The sequence below is a fragment of the Cottoperca gobio genome, chromosome 12, assembly GCF_900634415.1.
Source record: "Cottoperca gobio chromosome 12, fCotGob3.1, whole genome shotgun sequence".
Taxonomy (NCBI): domain Eukaryota; kingdom Metazoa; phylum Chordata; class Actinopteri; order Perciformes; family Bovichtidae; genus Cottoperca; species Cottoperca gobio.
Window position 1 is genome coordinate 3,217,740 of NC_041366.1, and position 19,487 is coordinate 3,237,226.

The 19,487-nt window shown below is 42.1% G+C and overlaps 1 protein-coding gene and 1 pseudogene across 1 annotated transcript; both read right to left on the minus strand.

The window, feature by feature from the left end:
- Nucleotides 1–227: 227 nt before the first annotated feature.
- Nucleotides 228–1,857, minus strand: LOC115016981 (E3 ubiquitin/ISG15 ligase TRIM25-like; annotated as a pseudogene).
- Nucleotides 1,858–6,486: 4,629 nt separating this feature from the next.
- On the minus strand, nucleotides 6,487–13,085 carry txnl1 (thioredoxin-like 1). The gene is made up of 8 exons (XM_029444003.1): nucleotides 12,577–13,085; nucleotides 11,221–11,317; nucleotides 9,956–10,129; nucleotides 9,114–9,236; nucleotides 8,836–8,905; nucleotides 7,742–7,914; nucleotides 6,899–7,003; nucleotides 6,487–6,794 (listed from the first exon to the last, which is right to left on the minus strand). Exons 1-8 carry the CDS (start codon nucleotides 12,672–12,674, stop codon nucleotides 6,765–6,767), a joined length of 870 nt encoding a protein of 289 aa, XP_029299863.1. The 5' UTR covers nucleotides 12,675–13,085; the 3' UTR covers nucleotides 6,487–6,764.
- Between the last annotated feature and the right edge of the window lie 6,402 nt (nucleotides 13,086–19,487).

Consider the following 19,487-nt stretch of genomic DNA (forward strand, 5'->3'; position numbering starts at 1 on the left):
TCACAATGTTTTCAGGTGATACATTTGTATTTTAATAATTTTTTTAATATCTTAATTTTTTTATTTAAGTTTCCCTTTTTGCCCTTTTTGCCTTTGTTACAAATGTTTTACTTTAAGAATATTAAACATATTTAGGTAAGATGATAGCTCACTCCTAGTGAGCAGTGATAAGCATCATTGCTGTCAATAGAAAGACTCTACACTTGGTGTCTTGTCTCTGTGTGTTTTCAGTCTTCTAAAGCTTCACAGATTATAGCAGAGTCTTCATCATAGTGCAAACCAAATCCAGGACAGAGAGGCTGAGTGAATGTGGTGTGGACTCTGTGGAGGAGAGTCATGTTTTCAGAGACGCTGTAGAAGGACAGAACACCTGTACTGTGATCCAGGTACACTCCTACTTTAGAGGACCGAGGGCCTGAGATGGAGGTTCTGATTTTGTTATGTCTGAATTCATAACCATCGTAGAAACACTCCAAAGCCTAGGACTTGTCATTGTTTCCAAATGCACTTTCATCTCCTTTTCTGCTAATGTTCTTGTATGAGACTGCTACAAAAATGCAACCTCTCAACTCCACCTCCCAGTAACACCGTCCAGTCAGACTCAGAACCTACACACAGAACCTGAGACCAGTCAGTAAAACTGTCTGGGTGACTATAACGGTCACATTTCGAATCATAGTATTTTGCAATAAGGCTACTACAAAAACCAATATGTTTGTGTGCTGTGTTTGGATCCAGTGTGATTTCACATGAATATTGTAAGAATTCCTCTCTGGTCTTGGGCTCTGCCTGAGGTAGTAAAACATCCACTTCAGGCCCTGAAATCTTGGTCCACGCATCACTAAGAATGTCCTGTAATTTGTCTCTGACCTCTGACACAGCTGCAGTCACATCCTCAAAGTACTGTAGAGGACGGATACTGATGCTAGGCGAGTCTGTAGCTTCACTAAGACATGACAGTGAGGGGTAATCGTGTAGAAACTGGGTGTGATCCTCTGTGTGTGAGAGCTTCTCCAGCTCAGTGTCTTTCCTCCTCAGCTCAGTGATCTCCTGCTGCAGCTTCTCCTGAAGCTTGTTGAAGTGAGTCACTTCAGATTTCTGATGAGATCTGATCTGCAGCTTCACATCTGTGAAGATCTTCTCACTGCCCCTCACTGCTTTATCAGCAGAGAGATTGAGAGCCTCCACCTCCTGCTGAAGCACCTTCACATCTTTCTCTCTCTTCTGGATTCTCTGCTGGATGTTTTGCCGACTCACCCCGAGCTCTCCCTGCCTCTCAGTCCTTTCTGTGAAGGCTAAGACAGTGTCATGGTCTTTATGTTCCTCCATGGAGCAGAGAATACAGATACACTGCTGATCAGTGCGGCAGAAAACCTTCATCACTTTACGATGACGAGTACAGATCTGCTGAGGCTTCTTGGAGGGGTCGACCAGCTTGTGTTTTTCAAAGGCAGAGGATTCATAGTGAGGCTGGAGGTGCTGCTCACAGTAAGAGACCAGACACTGCAGACAGGACATGAGAGCTTTCAGTTTTCTCCCAGTACAGACATCACATCCCACATCTTCAGGTCCAGCATAGCAGTGATCAGCTGGAGCAGCTTGGAGTCCGGTCTTCTTCAGTTCCTCCACTAAATCTGCCAACATGGTGTTTTTCACCAGGGCGGGCTTCGGTTCGAAGGTTTGTCTCCACTGAGGACAGCTGGAAATCTTTTTCTGATCCTCTTCATGCCAGTGGCTTTTAATACAGCTCATACAGTAGCTGTGTCCACAGGGAATAGTCACTGGATCCTTTAGTAGATCCAGACAGATTGAACAGCAGAGTTTGTCCTGGTCCAGCTGACTTCCTCGCTGCGCCATTACCCCTCTCAATACACATAGGCTGTGAGGATTGGCTTTGTTTAAGAGCAGGTAGAAGAAGGAGGGGCTATAAAGGTTTGATTCATTCAAACCGGTGAGTCTCTTACACTCAGTGGAAACGTGGAAGACAGTCTCACGTAGATTACAAAACGGACAATTATTTGAAACAGCAGGATTAATAACAGAGATAAAAGCGTTGGAAGCGATAGCACCATGTAAAATCCTCCACTGAAGGTCGGCAGTCTGCTTGTTGAGGGGAGGTTTGTATAAAATCCTCCACTGTGGGCCCGATCCGCTTTCTCCACCTAGTCTATTGCTCCACACATTGGAGTGTGTGCTGCACAGGACTTTTCTGTTGATGCTTTTTACACAGTTCGCATAGAAAGTAGTTTTGTCCACTCTGTGCAGCGACAGTTTTGCTGGGTTAGTGACCTTGAGCAGGGGGCCGGTCAGTTCTCCCAGCCCTGGGCTCAGGTAGACTTCAGGAAAGGGGTCCGCTGGGTCTGGATCAGCCTCTCCCTGGCTGTATGTGGTTAGGAGGGTCCTCTCGTCTCCAGTGAGCCTTTGGCTCCAGAACTGCAGGATTCTTTGAGCCACCCTGACAGAGTTCAGACCCAGCAGAGAGCCCAGGGCCCGGGCATCATTCAGCGCCGGGCGCAGGGACAGGGTCTTGGACCTGCACAGAGCCACCATCAGGCCGGGTGTGATGCTGCTGCTGACGTCCAGCCTGGCTCCGTGGATCAGTGGCTCCTTCAACAACCAGTACAGAGAGTCAGAATTTTTTCCAGGCCTGAGGGAGGGTCTACATAGGTCAGACGGTGCCGCAGATATAATTACAACGCCATTTTCAAGACAAACTTTTCAAGAAAACCTAGCCATCGTGAGAAGAGAACGGCCAACCCCGATCCTAGCGGGCCTATCACAGCCGGGAAAAGGGTTTGTCCGCCACTTTCAAATCACTAACTACGAGCAGTACCCCTGGCTCACAGCCTCCGAGAGGCACTGCAAATTGTACTGCTGGGAATGCCTGCTATTTACAAGTAAATGTTTCAGAAATATTAATATAACTCTGTTGTACTTGACTATGTTAAGGTGATGCAATGCCCGGTTATACTGCGTTTCTGTCTAAATGTATAGTTTCTATAGCCATGGCGTCATAATGATGGTATTAAGGGTTAGGTAAGTGGTGGAATAATTCATATAGGACTGTGTAGGACAGGGGTGACCAACCCGTGGCTCTCGAGCCGCATGCGGCTCTTTGCCCAGTTTCATGCGGCTCTTCAGTTACCAAATTTTATTTGCGAGTGTGTGTATGTATGGTGTCAGTATGAAAGCATGACAGCGCGTCTTATTTTGATGTGAACCAAGAGTCAATCACAAAAATGCCTGCGATGCAGTGAACCAATCACCTTCGAGGGGGGAAACCTATCATAGAGTAAACATTATTTGACCATCTGAGTTTGATCCTAAAATTGCAGGGAAAAAATGCGAAAATATGAAGACGAATCATAGGATGTTTTTAGTAGAGTGGGAGAGTTATATTCATATAAAAATGTTGCCTGACCTAGTGCAAAGTGTATTTGCGTTTGTTAACAAACTGAAACAGTTTAAGACACTTCTTCAAAAGGGAGAATTAGTGCATTTTCCCTCTCTGCTAAAAGCAAGCGGACAGCCCGATCTGCAACATTGGTTGAAACCCTGCACGAAAACTTTGCGACCCGGTTCCATGATCTACAGCTGAAAAGGTCACAGATTACGTTCCTCGTCGACCCTTTTAATGCTGAGACGGACTGTTTGAAAGCTCCGCTAGTCACGGACGAGGCGGTGGCCGAGCTGGAGATGATTGAACTTTCTGAGGAAGACCGACTGAAACCTGCTCTGAGAGAAGGGACCCTTGAGTTCTGGAAAACTGTGCCAATGGAAAAATATCCCAATGTCAAACAGGCTGCACTCAAGCTACTATCAATGTTTGGGTCAACATACGTCTGTGAGTCTGTGTTTTCTACCCTGAAACACATGATATCAAAGTATAGATCTGTTCTGACTGACACACATGTGAAAGAATTGCTTTGATTGACCACAATGGAATACAAGCCAGATTTGAGGAGGATTGTTCAAGGCAAGGAATGTTAGAAGTCCCACTAATTTAAAGAAGCAACATGCATAGGAAGATAAAAAAACTTTTCACATTTTTTTACTGAGAGTTTGTGTGTGAGAGTGCACACACTGTTCATTGTTGATAATAACTGGCCTCTGAATACTGGTAGGAGAGGTTTAATTCAATTTCTCTCAATATTATGGTGTGTGACATTTACAATAAATCTGTCTGAGCAGAGCTATTTGTGTCTGTCTGTGTGAGGGTGTGTGTGTCTTTGGGAGGGTCTTTGACTGTGTGTGTGTGTGTGTGTGTGTGTGTGTGTGTGTGTGTGTGTGTGTGTGTGTGTGTGTGTGTGTGTGTGTGTTAAGTTTTAGATTTTCATTTGTGTCTGTGTGAGAGAGGGGAGAAAGAGAGTGTGGGAGCACAGAGAAAGGCTGAGAACAAAAGAGAGAAGGAGAGGGGGGTGCGCATCTATGACTGTATGATGTGGCTCTTTGCAGTAACATAGTAACATTTTTGGCTCTTAACCTCTGACTGGTTGGTCCCTAGTGTAGGACATCACTGAAGGCCTAGGTGTGAAATGCACGGCCAGCCACTGGAAAAACATTATCCGCCAGTAAACACACAGAAGTAGAAAACAGGAACAATAACACAGACGAAAACATATGGATGAGAGTCACAGTGAACGGGAGATAGATGCAGTTGTACCTGCCAAAAAAGTTAAAACTTTATGCAAGTAACTAGACGATTGGGAGGAGAATTTCCCTTATTTAATAAAAAGCAGAGTCGGGCAAACTCATGCTTTTTGTAAAGTGTGCCATTCAGATTTTAGCTTTGCACATGACGGAATAAGCGATGTTTGCCAGCATGTGCACAAGCACACCAAGAGGCACAAAAACATACACTGTCAATGACTTCATGTGTGACAAGAACTGTGTCGGAGACAAACCAAGTGACCAAAGCTGAGGGAAAGATGTCGATGCTTTGCACTAAAAAATAATGCAGCCTTCAGCTTCTGCGATGATTTCAGTCGCAGTGTAGCGGACATGTTTCCAGACTCTGCCATCGCAAGGAAGAACTCGTCGGGGAACACAAAAGCCACACAACTCAATCAAATAAATTGATGATATTAACTAATAAATAAAATAAATACATTTTATAAACATGTCTGTACAAGTAATACATACTTTAAATAAACATGTATTTCCTGAATGTATATACCGTCCCTTATGTGTTTACATTTACATTACATGGGTAGGGGCTGGGGGGTTGAGAGCTGTTCAAATATGGACGGAGTCCGCCAAAAAATGTCCCTTATTTTGAAATTCCAATGTTGACAGGTATGCTTGTACTTTCATCCGCCTGCCCCTGCTTTCTCTTAATGCATATCCCTCATCCCCAACTTCGCAGTTTTTTTTAATCTCACTTAATGCATTATTTGTTTTTCTCCTGCGTTTTGTAGCGGCCTTTTGTTTTACCTCTAATGTTGTCACCTCCTCCTCCAACTCTGCCTGTCTTCACCTGCCTCACCAACCTGTGTTTTACTGACTTCACCTGTCTCCGTATGCTCTCTTATTTACCATTTTTCTGCCATTTTTATCGCCCACTTTACTTTCACCTGCCTCGCCCAAAACACTTTCCTCACTTTTCTGTACATCATTAATACACACACCCTGTGAAACATCACCACCTGCCTCGTGCACCAGGTCAGACACAGCAGTGGCGCGGCGCAGCGAGGTTCGCGGCCGCCCCCTGCGGTGAGATCCCCCCTCAGCAGCAGCCACCACCTGTCACTCGACTACAACCTTGCCGGTGACGGTAAGACGGCACCGGCACCGACGCAACCGCGGGCAGCCGCCGCCCCTACCGAACCAGATGGAGCCGGCTCCCCGCGCTTCGGACAGGCTCTCGCGATGTGTCCCTCCTCTCCGCAACCAACACACTTCATAACTGATGAAGTTGCAAAATCATCTACTTTAACGTAGAAGCGCTCTACTGAGGAATTCATGAGTTATGAATTCCAGAGTTCCAAATGGGTCTTAGTCTGTCAGACTGTCTGAAGGGAAACTACAATATCAGCACAGCATAAGACTTAAAGGGCAGGTACATATTTTCTTTTAACATTGTGACTTTATTCTCATAAAATTACAACTTTCTTTGTCTTCCGAGAACACAGATGTGTGATATATTTATATGTGCAGAAAGCTTTGAACATGAGCAGAAATCTTGCTGAAACACATGAGCTATTAAAGTCCAGGATTTTATATATTAATTAATATGAATAAATGAGATTGACAGGTGCATTTAACCTTACCTATACCTACAGCCCTATGAATTATTTTGTCGGTTTGATTTTTTTTGTGCACCTCTACACAGGCTGAGCTTCTAGTTGTCACATGACACAAACTTCCACACATGGTAGTCTGCATTGCAATACAAGAACTGTTACCAGTGCCAAACTCCCTGTGGTTACCACTGGTTACCACTCCTCCAGCTACGGTAGTTCCCACAGAAAGCAGACACAACGCACATGCCTTTGAAAAAGGATTGTGTTTTATTTACAGTGACTTTCATCAGAATTACAATACAAATGATTATTAGAACAAGTCTCCACAGACGGAGAATTTATTCAGAGCTTGAGGAGGTGAGCTGGAGGCTGTGTGTGTGTGTGTGTGTGTGTGTGTGTGTGTGTGTTGTGTGTGTGTGTTATGCGTGTGGCAGCTTTGGCAGCTTTGGCAGAGGGAAAGTTCTTGGATGTATCTGCAGCCTCCTCTTCCTCTTCTTCCCATCCTCCCCATGGTTCTCCTGCTCAGTGGCTCTCTCCTTTCTTTCCCACAACCTAGGTGGCATCAGAACAAAAATAAAATGACCGTCTGTGAGTACAACACCCTCACAAACAAACCTCAACAGAAATGAATGCAGGTGGCTGTAGCGGGTCCATACCCTCTTGAAGTCGCTCATGTTGGTGGCCTGTACTGGAGTGCCTATGAATGTAAGGTAGTTGATTTTTGTCGTCTCTTCGTCTCCTTGGTTTGATTTGACGAACAACTGGTACAAGGAAAAAAACAAAAAGACAAACCATCAAAAAAAAACACATTTTTCTTTAGCCACTACATTGCTCAGCTGGAACCATGTAAGTATCGGGAAGCAGATCAGGGCCAGTTTCATTAAGACTGTCAGAATGGTTTTCCATGCACTTAAAGTTATCCGAGGACAATAAACTTGAGTAGGACTTCTATTCCTGCAGGCAGTGAGATGTTGCTGTCAGGGGTGGAAGAAGTGTTTAAATAATTTACTTAAATAAAAGTAAAGAAGTATTAGCAACAAAATATTCTGAAAGTATCAATAGTACTGCAGAATAAAGATAAATTACTCACAAAGCATATTAGCCCTTAACAGAGTTCATAAGGTGAAAAACTGTTAGTGTGTGTGTATATACTTACATACACACACAATATACTGTATATATATATATATATATATATATATATATATATATATATATATATATATATATATATATACACACATATGCATGTATAATTAATGTTTAAGGGTGTGGTGGGAACTGAATGAATCTATGTTTTGTCTGAGGAGCTGTAAACGCAGTGGACTCTGAACCATTTGATCAAATCAGAAACTATTCCTGTGATGCAACTTCAAATATGGTTTACATTAAAATTGTAAACACAAATGTAAAGAAAGAAAGAAAGGCTCAGACCTGCTAAATGAGGCTGAAGCCTAACCATGGCAATGTTTCAGTCATGTTGGTAATCTGGTCCTTACCGTCACACTCTGTACATTCTGAAACTTGACGTAGCGCAGAGGAATCAAGCCGTCATCTTTGTAGTCTTCCTCTGACAGCTCCAGAGCCTGAGTGGCTTCACTCCGCTCTGCGTCGTCAAAACTCATCGACCTGGGGAGATTGATGAACACCTTCACCACCTTAGGGGCTTGGGCTGACACGGAGAAGGGAAAAGAGTGTGAGAGAAAGGTGGAAGGAGGGAGAGAAGGTAGGACGGAGGAAAGGACAGGAAGTTAGTTATGGGGGAACTGGAAACAACTTTCTTAGCAATACTTCCAGATGAGAGATTCAGATTAAGTTTAATTAAAGGTTCAATGTGTAATTACAAGCCACCCTCCAATAGGGGGTTTCACCTCTAATGTTTATATTTTAGTTGTAGTAGTTTGGCATATTTATTGTATTCTAATTTATTCTTTATATTGTGTATTGAATTCACGCCGCAGCCAGGAGAGCAGCCCGTCAGGGAGGAGAGGTCGGCAGAGCCCCAGTCAGCGGTAGAAGAGACTTGAGCTCAGCCAGAACCAGCTTCAGCCCTGCAGTCACAGCGGCTGCTGGACCTGTGTAACAGCAGCAACAGGGAGTCTGCAGTTCCCCGGTGCTGTGACTGAACTCCAGCTGACTTCTAACTGAAGCTACACAGCCTAAAACAGCCTCCTGGCCGAGGACAAAGAGAGGTGGTGCAGGGGTTTTCTTGTTTCTGCTACTTTGAATGTAATCCAATAAACAAACTATAAAACAAGAACATGGCTGTAATGTTTACAAGAGAGTCAGCAGCTGTTCTTCTTCTCCCTCTGTACTGAGGCAGACTGCAGCTACAGTGACTCACTATCACCTCTAGAGGAACAAGTGGTATTACAGGCTGGACGGAGGGCAGCTAGCTGTTAGCATGCTAACTTCAGTAGATATCTCTGCAACACAACACAGAGACGTCTTTGACACAACGTCATCACTGTTACCTCTTCACACTCTGCTGATAATGTTAGTTCATTGTTTTAATGTTTTAAGTTTAAATTCTGGAACATCTTCCACATTGAACCTTTAAGTAAGTGGAGAGCAGCATTAAAATGACCCTCACCAAAGTCTGAGGACAGTAGCTTCATAGAGAAGAGCTTCACAGGCTGGTTGAAGGCGATAGTTATCAGCAACTAGAAAAAATGAAAAAGGCCAACAACATATTAGTAGCGCTGTCGAATTAACGCCTTCATTTTGATTAATTAATCACAGGAAAAAATAACGCGTTAAAAATATTAACGCAGATTAATCGCGCTCCTAGATGCCCCTGACTTTTGCGCCAACAGCACGAAAAAAACCATTTTGTAACCCAAACAAAAAAATGTATAAGGCTCATCATACCTGTTCATCACAGTCAGACTCCATGTAGGAGGAGTCTTTGATTAAGCAGTTATCAAAGCCACAGTCTTCGCTCTCGTTGAGGCACTCGCAGCCGGTTTTGTTGACAAAGGGCATGAGGTCCATCTGAAAACAAACCAAACAAGACGGAATCAACTTCTGGGTTAGGGTTTCCGTTGGTCGGTATTAATGTTTTTTTTAAACATGAAAATTGAAGTCATAGACATATTTAAACCCCTCTGGTCATAATGTTCGAACCTGTTATTGTAATTTAATGCATGAATCAAAAGAAGCCTCCTTGTAAAAACATGCCTTGACGATGTCATTCTTTATATATCCTGCATATCAATTGTTTTTAAGCTTAAGAAACACAGATAATATTTGACCGGGACATTTAAATCTTCCAGGAGACGCAGCTCTTGGTCTCTTTCTGCCTTTATTGAACATTGATATTGATATGTGTCCTTTTGAGGCAACTATTGAATTGTGAACTTGCCACTTTACTTTCTTGTTCTTTTGCGGTACAAGGTACATTTCCCCGTTGGGGGACTAATAAAGGATTTCTGATTCACATTCTCGCCGGTTCAGAGAAGTACTGGACATACTTATTGCCTTTCTCTGTTTCCATCTTCACGACACATACTGTGTGTTTTCTTGACTTTTCTTCTTAATCTCTACAGGGCTGAAGAGATTCATACCTGGACTGCTACAAAAATGGCTTCTTCAAGAGTACGGCAAAAAGAAATATGCAAGAGTGGGGACTAAGTGATGGACAACTTATAAAACTTAATATTATATCCTGCACATATACAAGCAGAGAGGTACCAGTAACATTGTCAACTCACGTATCCCTTTGGAATGTCAGAGTCCTCGCTGTTTCCCGGGTCGTTCTCTGTGTGCTGTTTGATCTTGTCCTCCAGACCGGCAGAGTCTGCCCCCTGATACTGATCCACCCGAACCCGGTTCCTAAAGAACAAGAACGTTGGTGTGGCTGAGATGTTGTTGGCTGCCGCTGTTGCCTGAGAAAAAGAGAAATGTTTTTTATAAAATTGGCCTTGCATCATCGAAACTTAACACTCTGCTGGATCTCGTGGTTTGCAGCTTTTTATTTCTCATTATTTACCAGCATCCCCTCTGGTGACTTGTGTCTATTTTACATTTCTGTTACAGCATGAAGATTATTATCTGGTGCTTTTACTCAGTCTCCATTGTTGACCAATAACTATTCAACCACATCAACGAGCCACACTGTTGCACTAGTTGACATGTTCCTTCAATATCGTGAACCGTACACTGTAGATTATTTTTACTAAATCCCAAAATACTCACTATAGGACCAAATCCACCTTTAAAAAAAATAGTCCCCAAGAAATGCACAATGTTTGAGTAACATTTAACTGCAGTGGCCATCTGTTTTAGGAAATGCCTGAGCCTTTAAAAAATTAAACTATTTGGGAGCATGAAAGATGTTTGTTTTTAGAAGCAACCAATGGGCTTGGCGCAGTGCCACAGACAGGACAGGGACATCAAAGGTATTGGGAGATGGACTAACACACCACTGGTTTTGTTTTTTTCATGGGATTTGTTGAAAATAAGAACAATATCGGATAACAAGCCTTATCCTATTGAATTCTACTTCCTGCAGACTACACACACTTATTTGGGGAGTTTGGTCCACTAGTTACTTTAGCCAAAATGTAATGAGATGATTGGTACCAGAATCATATACGTGTCTCTGATAGACAAAAAAAAACACCCGCCTGTATAATTACTTGTTTTAACTAAATTAGATGTTTTTTTGTTGTTGCTGTTGGATAATAAAAGAACAATGGCAATAATGCTTTCTAATATTTAACATCTATTCAACACTAGAAGAAAAAAGAAAAAGGAGGAATGTCATTGGTCAATAGGTCAACACAAATTTTCCAATCTGACTTAAGCTCTGGTCTGACACGGCTCAAATAACATAACAAATGTTAATATCAATGCTACACCTGAGTTTTCAGAGGAAAGTGATTCAACAACCATTGTTCTTCTTGAATTGTTTCTCCAGCTGTGACTGGACTCTGTTGGTATAAAACCATGTGGTGGATGCGCAGATCAGACTTACCTGACAGACATGAACATCTACTTCAAGGAAGACGACTTGTGGGTACTTGTTACTCAACATGTTGAAAGCTGGAGCTATTCTTACACAGGGCCGACACCTGTGGAGGCAGAGGAGTCTGTTAGTGATCTGCTCTGGTCTCTCAAGTAGTGCTGAAATGATTAGTCAGTTAACATACAGTTCAATTAACATTAATGAAATTGACAACAATGTAATAATCAATTATTTCTCAAATAAAAGCTCAAATATGAGGAGTTTCTGCTCATTTCAACTTGTAAATAATAGTAAACTGAGTCATTTGGGTCAGTTGGTTTGATTAACTTTATATTAGCTAAAAGATGACACCACTAGAATCTGATCGTAAACAATACTGTTCTTTTTGGTACCTGACAGTCTTCAATACTCTATGATACGGACACAGATTAGTCATTACACAAAAAGTACTTGTTTACGACTGACTGATACTGGAATTTTAAGGCATAGTTTTAAAAATATGATGATAATCATTTTTATGAATCAACACGGAACATAAACAAACATGAACATGAGGATGACTTAATACAGTTTTTGTGTATTAGACACATTGTTTCGCAATTAAAAGATATCTATGGTATTACTGTTTTGCCATTTTTTGCTACTTATCAGCTAACATGTTCACAAATACAATATATTGGCAAAAAGCTAATATTGACCCCAAAGACATATTGGTTACATTTGGTTTCATACTTAAACTTCTGTTTGGAGAAATCTCCTCCAATATTAATCTAGATCTTCCTTATTATTAGTAAATACATACAGTAGCTACATATTCATACGTATAGCTGATACAATCTATACATATTAAGGCTTTTTCTTATACACGCCCATCACATTTTACCTGAGCTCAGAATCAGATATTTTAATTGCCTCATAAATCCCACAAAGTATTTAATGTATCAACATCATTATAAGCTACCAGTGAAAACAAGCACAACTTCTCATTTTAGAAGCTGTACACACACACATTGTAAAGACAGGTCAATTGTCAAAACTGTCATTGATTTGTTAATATTGGTGGTAATGTTGCAGTTTTTCATCATGTAATCTTACGACCCCACATCAACCCAGTTACTGTAATACTGCTATGTCATTGTAAGCAATAGAGCTAGTTAGCCTGCTAATGATAGCATGCTAATCATGTTTCCCTTGCAATTAAAGCTATTTTACACCTATCAGATAACGTAGCTATCCAGCTCGTGTCAGCTACCAAACACAGTTAAACGACGAGCTCTGAATGTTTTCTAGTCTTAAACTGAAAGGAGAGACTAAGTGCTAAGCCCAGCTAGCTGCAAGGCCTCGAAGCCGGTGTGTTTAGCTTACCCAGCCATTGTAAACTTCACTACGGCGAGCCTGGAGCCGGCGGCCGCTAGCTCTGGCTGGAAGTCCGGGTCGCTCCCGATCACTTTAACACCGACCATGGTAGAGTTTGCGGCTGTGGTGCTAGATTGCTACCCGTGTGATGTTCAGGGTAGGAAACTTTGCAAGGTAATATATATATAAGGTGTTTTGTTTTTAGCTTTCTGTTAGTAGCTAACCAGCTGCTTTCTTAGCCACACTACAGGTACATTGGACTGATTCAGGATGTGGACTTCTGATTGGTCAATAGACAACAGGAAAGGCGGGGGTTTCGTTCTTCTTCTTCCTTTCCTTTTTATTCTTCTTCCGGGATTTTAACAGTTAAGACGTTTCTAGATGTGTTACTGCCCTCCGCTGGATAAAGAAAAACAAACTTAAATCACCATTATACAACTATAATGGACAGACGTGTGTGTATCTGAATTATATTATCTCGGCAACCCATGGACCGATCTACTTCACGCTTTGCGTATGTGTTGCTGAAGACCCGAGGGAGTGCAGTGCTTTGTGTGAAGTCATTTGGATCAGCACAGTTAGCGCCTGCACTAAGCCGCAGACCACATCCGCTGACGACCACTATACATGGAATCGGAGTTTCGGGCTTCCGGTGGAATCGCAAAGCATGCTGGTGTGGCGGGCGAAATTGTGTGGTGAAAGGATGTTCAAACAGTGGGAGAAAGCTAAATAAATGGGCATAATCTCATTGTGAGCTTCACGATTGCACTCGTTTGATGAAAAATTACAACTGCAAGCCCCTGTTCGAACTATTTCCATTTCCAACAGCACTAAAGAACAATGATCGAAGGCTAGCATGGACCAAAGCTGTAAAGAGACAGCATTACAATGGGAAGTCTTGGGAGCCCAAGAAATCTTCGCGGATTTGCAGTGAGCATTTCATGCGAGGAAAACCAACAAATGAATTCCCTGATCCTGAACTCGACCTGGGGTATGTGTCTAACCCCAAATCATCAAAAAGGAAAGCGCCTACTCATTTATATATTTATATTATATATATATATATATATATATATATATATATATATATATATATAATAATAATTAATAATTAACAAACACAAGTTAGGTATATATTTATAATAGCTTACCCTGCAACACAACTGCAATAAGCACTTATGATATCGCCAGTTTTCTTGACTGCGCAGATCCATGCCGAATGTGGCGTATGGGAAATTTTCATTGAATGAGTACATTTCGCTTTCATAAAGCAATACTAGATATTTGTTTCAACCAGCCAGAGTCAAACAGTCTAAATGCTTTGCCTTCTTTGTATTCATTCAAAGTTCGTTTATGCATATCGTTCGGCATAACCAAAAGCTTAGTCTTTTCTTTTTCTGTGATTTAAATTCTTTCGTTAGCTGTTGGTTGCTCCTCAATGCCCATCTCTGATGCAGCAAACACCCTGGCAATAAGCTCCAGTTTTGTTCCTGAAACCTTTAAATTCCTCTTGCGGCTAAATTCTTTCAAAACTTCGACTTTCCACATCTGAACCTCATCATAAGAAAGGAGTTCAGAACTCATTGTAGAGTAGTAGGTTTGTTTAATCAAACCCCAAAAGTAAAAACATGCTTGAAGAATAACCTAAATACAATGTAAACACGTAGAGAAGAAATTCAATATGGCGGCCCTTGTAGAGTTGGTGCTCACTTTTCTACGCCCGCCACACCAGCATGCATTGCGACTCCACCGGAAGCCCGAAACTCCGATTCCATATATGTAATGTCTGTATGTTTTCTTTCACAAAAAAACGCCTTTGTCCATGCCATTAAGTTACCAGTGACCGAAAGGAGAATGGGGGTGTTTGTGTTAAACACGTGGACGTTAGGTAGGCTACAGGTGCCCGGCGCAGCCAAAAAGGTGCACCGCCTCTTTAAATGAAGATGTCTCCATGCCTATCGGCATACAGTCATGACTATTACTTTCTTCCAAAGCCTTCATTAAACCTGGTGCATACATATTAAATTGGGCTGTGTGTATGTGTCTCTGGGTTTCAATTATCTATACAACCCTACAGTAGAAGTATTTCTAAATTTAGACATCAACACTTTTGAAAAATAAACCTTTTATTTTATTCTTTTTGTTATGTATTTAGGAAAAACGGATAATAAACACTAAAAAAAAGTGATTTGGCCAGTAAAGGCATCAAATATACACGTTTTATTTGTTGTGTGCCATGCTTTGTGCAACCCTGTGACACATACTCATTAAGCAGAAAAAGGTATTTTGAAAAACATTCTTCAATAAAACTCTTTACTATTAAGTAAAGAAAGTCACATTTATATTAAATACTCATGTAGTTTGAGATAAAACTGGTTTAATGTTAATTTAAGCAGCTTTTTAAATCTATCTTGCCCAACTTTTCAATTGTCACACGTTTCTTTTTACCAATTTCAGTATTTAATTTGAAATATTTGCAAATACATTATGCATATCAAGCTATTAAAAGGACATTAGTTTAAACTTTTGTGAGCTGAGAGAATTATTTAAGGTTATTTTAACAGAAAATGATATAGTAACAGTGTTGAAATTAGAGTAACAGGGTTGAATGGCTACATTACTTTTGGTTGTAGATCATGACATAAATGTGACAAATAAATACTCAGGACCACAGAAATGTTGTTTGATAATATTCTATATATTTTTTCCAATGAAGGATTAACAGGAAGAGTATCAATGATACATAACAAACATGTCAACACAACAACAAACTGGGTATAATCAAATATACACTGGACAAATATAAAACATGGAGGTCACTGAGGTAGTCAAACAACTCCACAGTGGAAAGGCCCCAGGGGTTGATGAGATGCGTCCATAAATGCTGAAGGCTTTGGGTGTGGAGGGGCTGTCTTGGTGGACACGCCTCGTCAACATTGTGTGGAAGTCTGGGAGAGTGCCTAGGGAGTGGCAAACGGGGGGGCTGGTTCCCCTATTCAAAAAGGGGGACCAGAGAGTGTGTGCCAACTACAGGGGTATCACACTTCTCAGCCTCTCTGGTAAGGTCTACTCCAAGGTGCTGGAAAGGAGGGTTCGGCCGATAGTCGAACCTCTGATTGAAGAGGAACAATGAGGATTCCGTCCTGGCCGTGGAACAACAGACCCACGGATGATACTTTGGGAGGTGCTGCTGGAATATGGGGTGATTAATCACTTCTGAGGGCCATCCAATCCCTGTACGCCCAAAGCGAGAGTTGTGTCCGGATACGGCAGTAAGTCAGACTCGTTTCCACTGGATGTTGGCCTCCGCCAGGGCTGCGCTTTATCACCAATCCTGTTTGTGATATTCATGGCCAGAATATCGAGGCGTAGTCGTGGAGGAGAGGGGTTGCAGTTCGGTGGGCTGAGGATCTCATCGCTGCTCTTTGCAGATGATGTGGTCCTTATGGCATCATCGGTCTGTGACCTTCAGCAGTCACTGAATCGGTTCGTAGCCGAGTGTGAAGCGGTTGGGATGAGGATCAGCACCTCCAAATCTGAGGCCATGGCTCTCAGCAGGTAACCAGTGGATTGCCTACTCCGGGTAGGAAATGAGCCCTTACCCCAAGTGAAGGAGTTCAAGTACCTCGGGGTCTTGTTCGCGAGTGAGGGGACAATGGAGCGAGAGATCGGCCGGAGAATCGGAGCAGCGGGGGCGGTATTGCATTCGCCATTGTGACGAAAAGAGATCTGAGCCAGAAGGCAAAGCTCTCGATCTAACGGTCGATTTTTGTTCCTACCCTCACCTATGGTCATGAAGGTTGGGTCATGACTGAAAGAACGAGATTGCGGGTACAAGCAGCCAAAATGGGTTTTCTCAGACGGGTGGCTGGCGTCTCCCTTAGAGATAGGGTGAGAAGCTCAGCCATCCATGAGAGACTCGGAGTAGAGCCGCTGCTCCTTTACGTTGAAAGGAGCCAGTTGAGGTGGTCCGGTCATCTAGTAAGAATGCCATCTGGGCGCCTCCCTAGGGAGGTGTTCCAGGCACGTCCAGCTGGGAGGAGACCCCGGGCAAGACCCAGGACTCGGTGAAGAGATTATATCTCCTCACTGGCCTGGAAACGCCTCGGGATCCCCCAGTCGGAGCTGGCGGATGTGGCCCGGAAAAGGGGTTTGGGGTTCCCTACTGTAGCTGCTGTCCCCGCGACCCGACCCCGGATAAGCGGTAGACGATGGATTTAAAACATATTATGCTAAATTATACAAACACATGACATTTTACTATACATAATAGAATAAACTGAAGGAAATGTAACCCTGTTACTGAATGTCAACCCTGTTACTCTAATTATAGTAACAGGGTTGCAAATCAATGCTAATTGTAGCTTTTACCTCAGGAATTAATGCTAGCTGCACAATGTAATGCTACTGTCAAGGAATTGACACACTTAGATATCTAACTGTGGACCCTCTTGTCCACAGTCAGATTCAGGGATGACAGAGAGAGAGTATAGGGTTTAAACACACCGCTTTATTCGCTCACAGGTAAGCTTTCTATCACAATCACAATAACAGGTCGCTCTCCAGTCGGTCGCTCTGCTGTTCGTCGCTCTCCAGGCTCCGCTGCGTCGTGGCTCACCAGGCGTCTCGGTCTGCTCTGGAACCCAGCCTACTGCAAGAGAACAGAACCAGGCCATCACCGTGCATTTATTATGTGACTGATTACCTGATTCCGTTCAGCTGTCTGGCCTCCAGCTGGGACACTCCTGTCTCTCCACAGCAGCCGGCGCCCTAACCACACCCCACTGCCACACTAACTAAAGAAAAATATGTTTGAAATTAATTTGTTTTAGTCTCATAATGTGAGTAACAGGGTTGCGTTTGTGTGAGTGCCACACTCCATTAAGAGTGAAAAGATTGGAAATATATTAAAAATAAAATGGAGGACTAAGACTAAGTCACCAAGAAGCTGGGACAAGAGAAAAATGCTATTTTAGGGGTGTTCGAGAGCTATTTGATATTTTAAATAATATTTTGAAATCACTTTTTCTGCAACTTTATATACATTTTGTCTCAAGACAAGTATATTTAACACAACAATATGTGGGACATGAAATGTCCTCCAATTCTGGAATGACCCACAAAACTGCGAAAACCCAGTCCGGACTTTGGTTATTGAATGCTCTAAGCTTTAAAAGTGCAAATATCCGTGTTTAAGAATCCACACAACACCACAGCCACGTCTGCTAACGACCACTATGTGACGTCTCTTTCACAAAAAAGCGCGCCTGTTCGTGTCATTACGTCACTAGTGAGAGAAATTAAGATGTTTGTGTGTTAAACACGTTGCACGTTTATCCGTATCGTTACAGTATAGGTGCCCGGAGCAGCCAAAAAGGTGTGCCGCCCTTTTTGTCAGAGCACAAATGTATTTAATTAAACGTTTCATTTCATGTAAAATAAATGCATGGTGCACAGCAAGTCCTAAAATGGCCTGTGACAGCAGTGAGCACCAACACCATAGTACATTTCCTGCCAAATGTTGCACCACTGACAAAGACATGATATGTGTAAAGTCTGTTATGTAGTGTATTGTATCTAACACAATTAGATAAATGCAAGTTGTAACTGTTGTAATCTGTTAGTGTAACATCCATTAGTGTGATAAGTATTTGGTCAACATAGTAACATGATGTTTAAGTTGTATTTAGCATAACATTGTTTGTGTTGGTTGTTGGCGATTAACATAATCAATATTTTGCTGATCGCGTTGGGAACATGACAGAGGGTTTGCTGTGCTTTTGTTATATTATCACATCTGGTGGTCATGCAACAGCGTTGCGTTTGGAGATCCCAAAGACATATCTTGATGATACTCCAAGGTCTCCAAATTGAGTGTGCATGCTTGCTCTGGTCAGACCAGGCACTGACGAGGCACTCTTTTTCCACCGTACTGTAGTTCACCTCCCGCTGAGCCAGGGACTCGAGCACCGCACCCCACCTGCTGCACATGCTGCTCCCACGTTTCGCTGTAGATGATGATGTCATCCAAGTAGGCGGCAGCATATGCAGAGTGCGGACACAGCACCCGGTCCATGAGCCACTGAGAGGTAGCTGGGGCTCCAAACAACCCAAACGGAAGAGTCACAAACTGGTGCAACGTTGCCGGTGAAAGGTGCTATGTAAATAAACTTGCTTACAGCAGTTTACTTGGCAAAGATTATTTATTCATAACTCATATGTGACACAAGTCCAATAAAAAGCTTAATAATACCTTTATCATCTCTTATTATCACCTCTCCTGGTCATCTTTTAAGCCTTAATAATTTGTTGTTACTTTTTAAGAATAACATTTTGTTTTACAAATAAATATTCATTTCAATGTTGAGGTGCTGCCATGAATGTTTTCACATTAATTGAAAAGAACATAAGCAACATTTTATCCAAACATATCAATGATGTGTGATAAATGTCTTTCCTCAGAGGCAACTCTTGCTTTGTATTATGCACCAAGGTTGCATCTTTCTGGTCTTATATCTTCAACCAATTTTCAGAAATGATTAATACTCCACTCGAACCAGACCTTTATTAATTATCATCGGTGTCTCTAAAGCATTACAAATACTCACACCAGCTCAACAAATGCCTCATTGCAGAAAAAGAAAACACCACTTCACTGGAAAGAAATACCTTTAAAATGTGGCTACGTAATCTAACCAGCACATTACATTTGGAAAGGATAAGATATGTCTTAAAGGCATGGGCGGATTATTAGAAAATGGGAGCCTGGGCACATTATGCAAAAGAACCCACCACCTATCCAGCATTTGAGAAAGACACACAGACTGTACTGTATAGTTGTTTAGCCTCTGTTTGTAGTCTTTTTAATGATTTGTGTCAATTTGAAATTGTTTTGGTCTTCTTCTATTTATTTTTTGTCT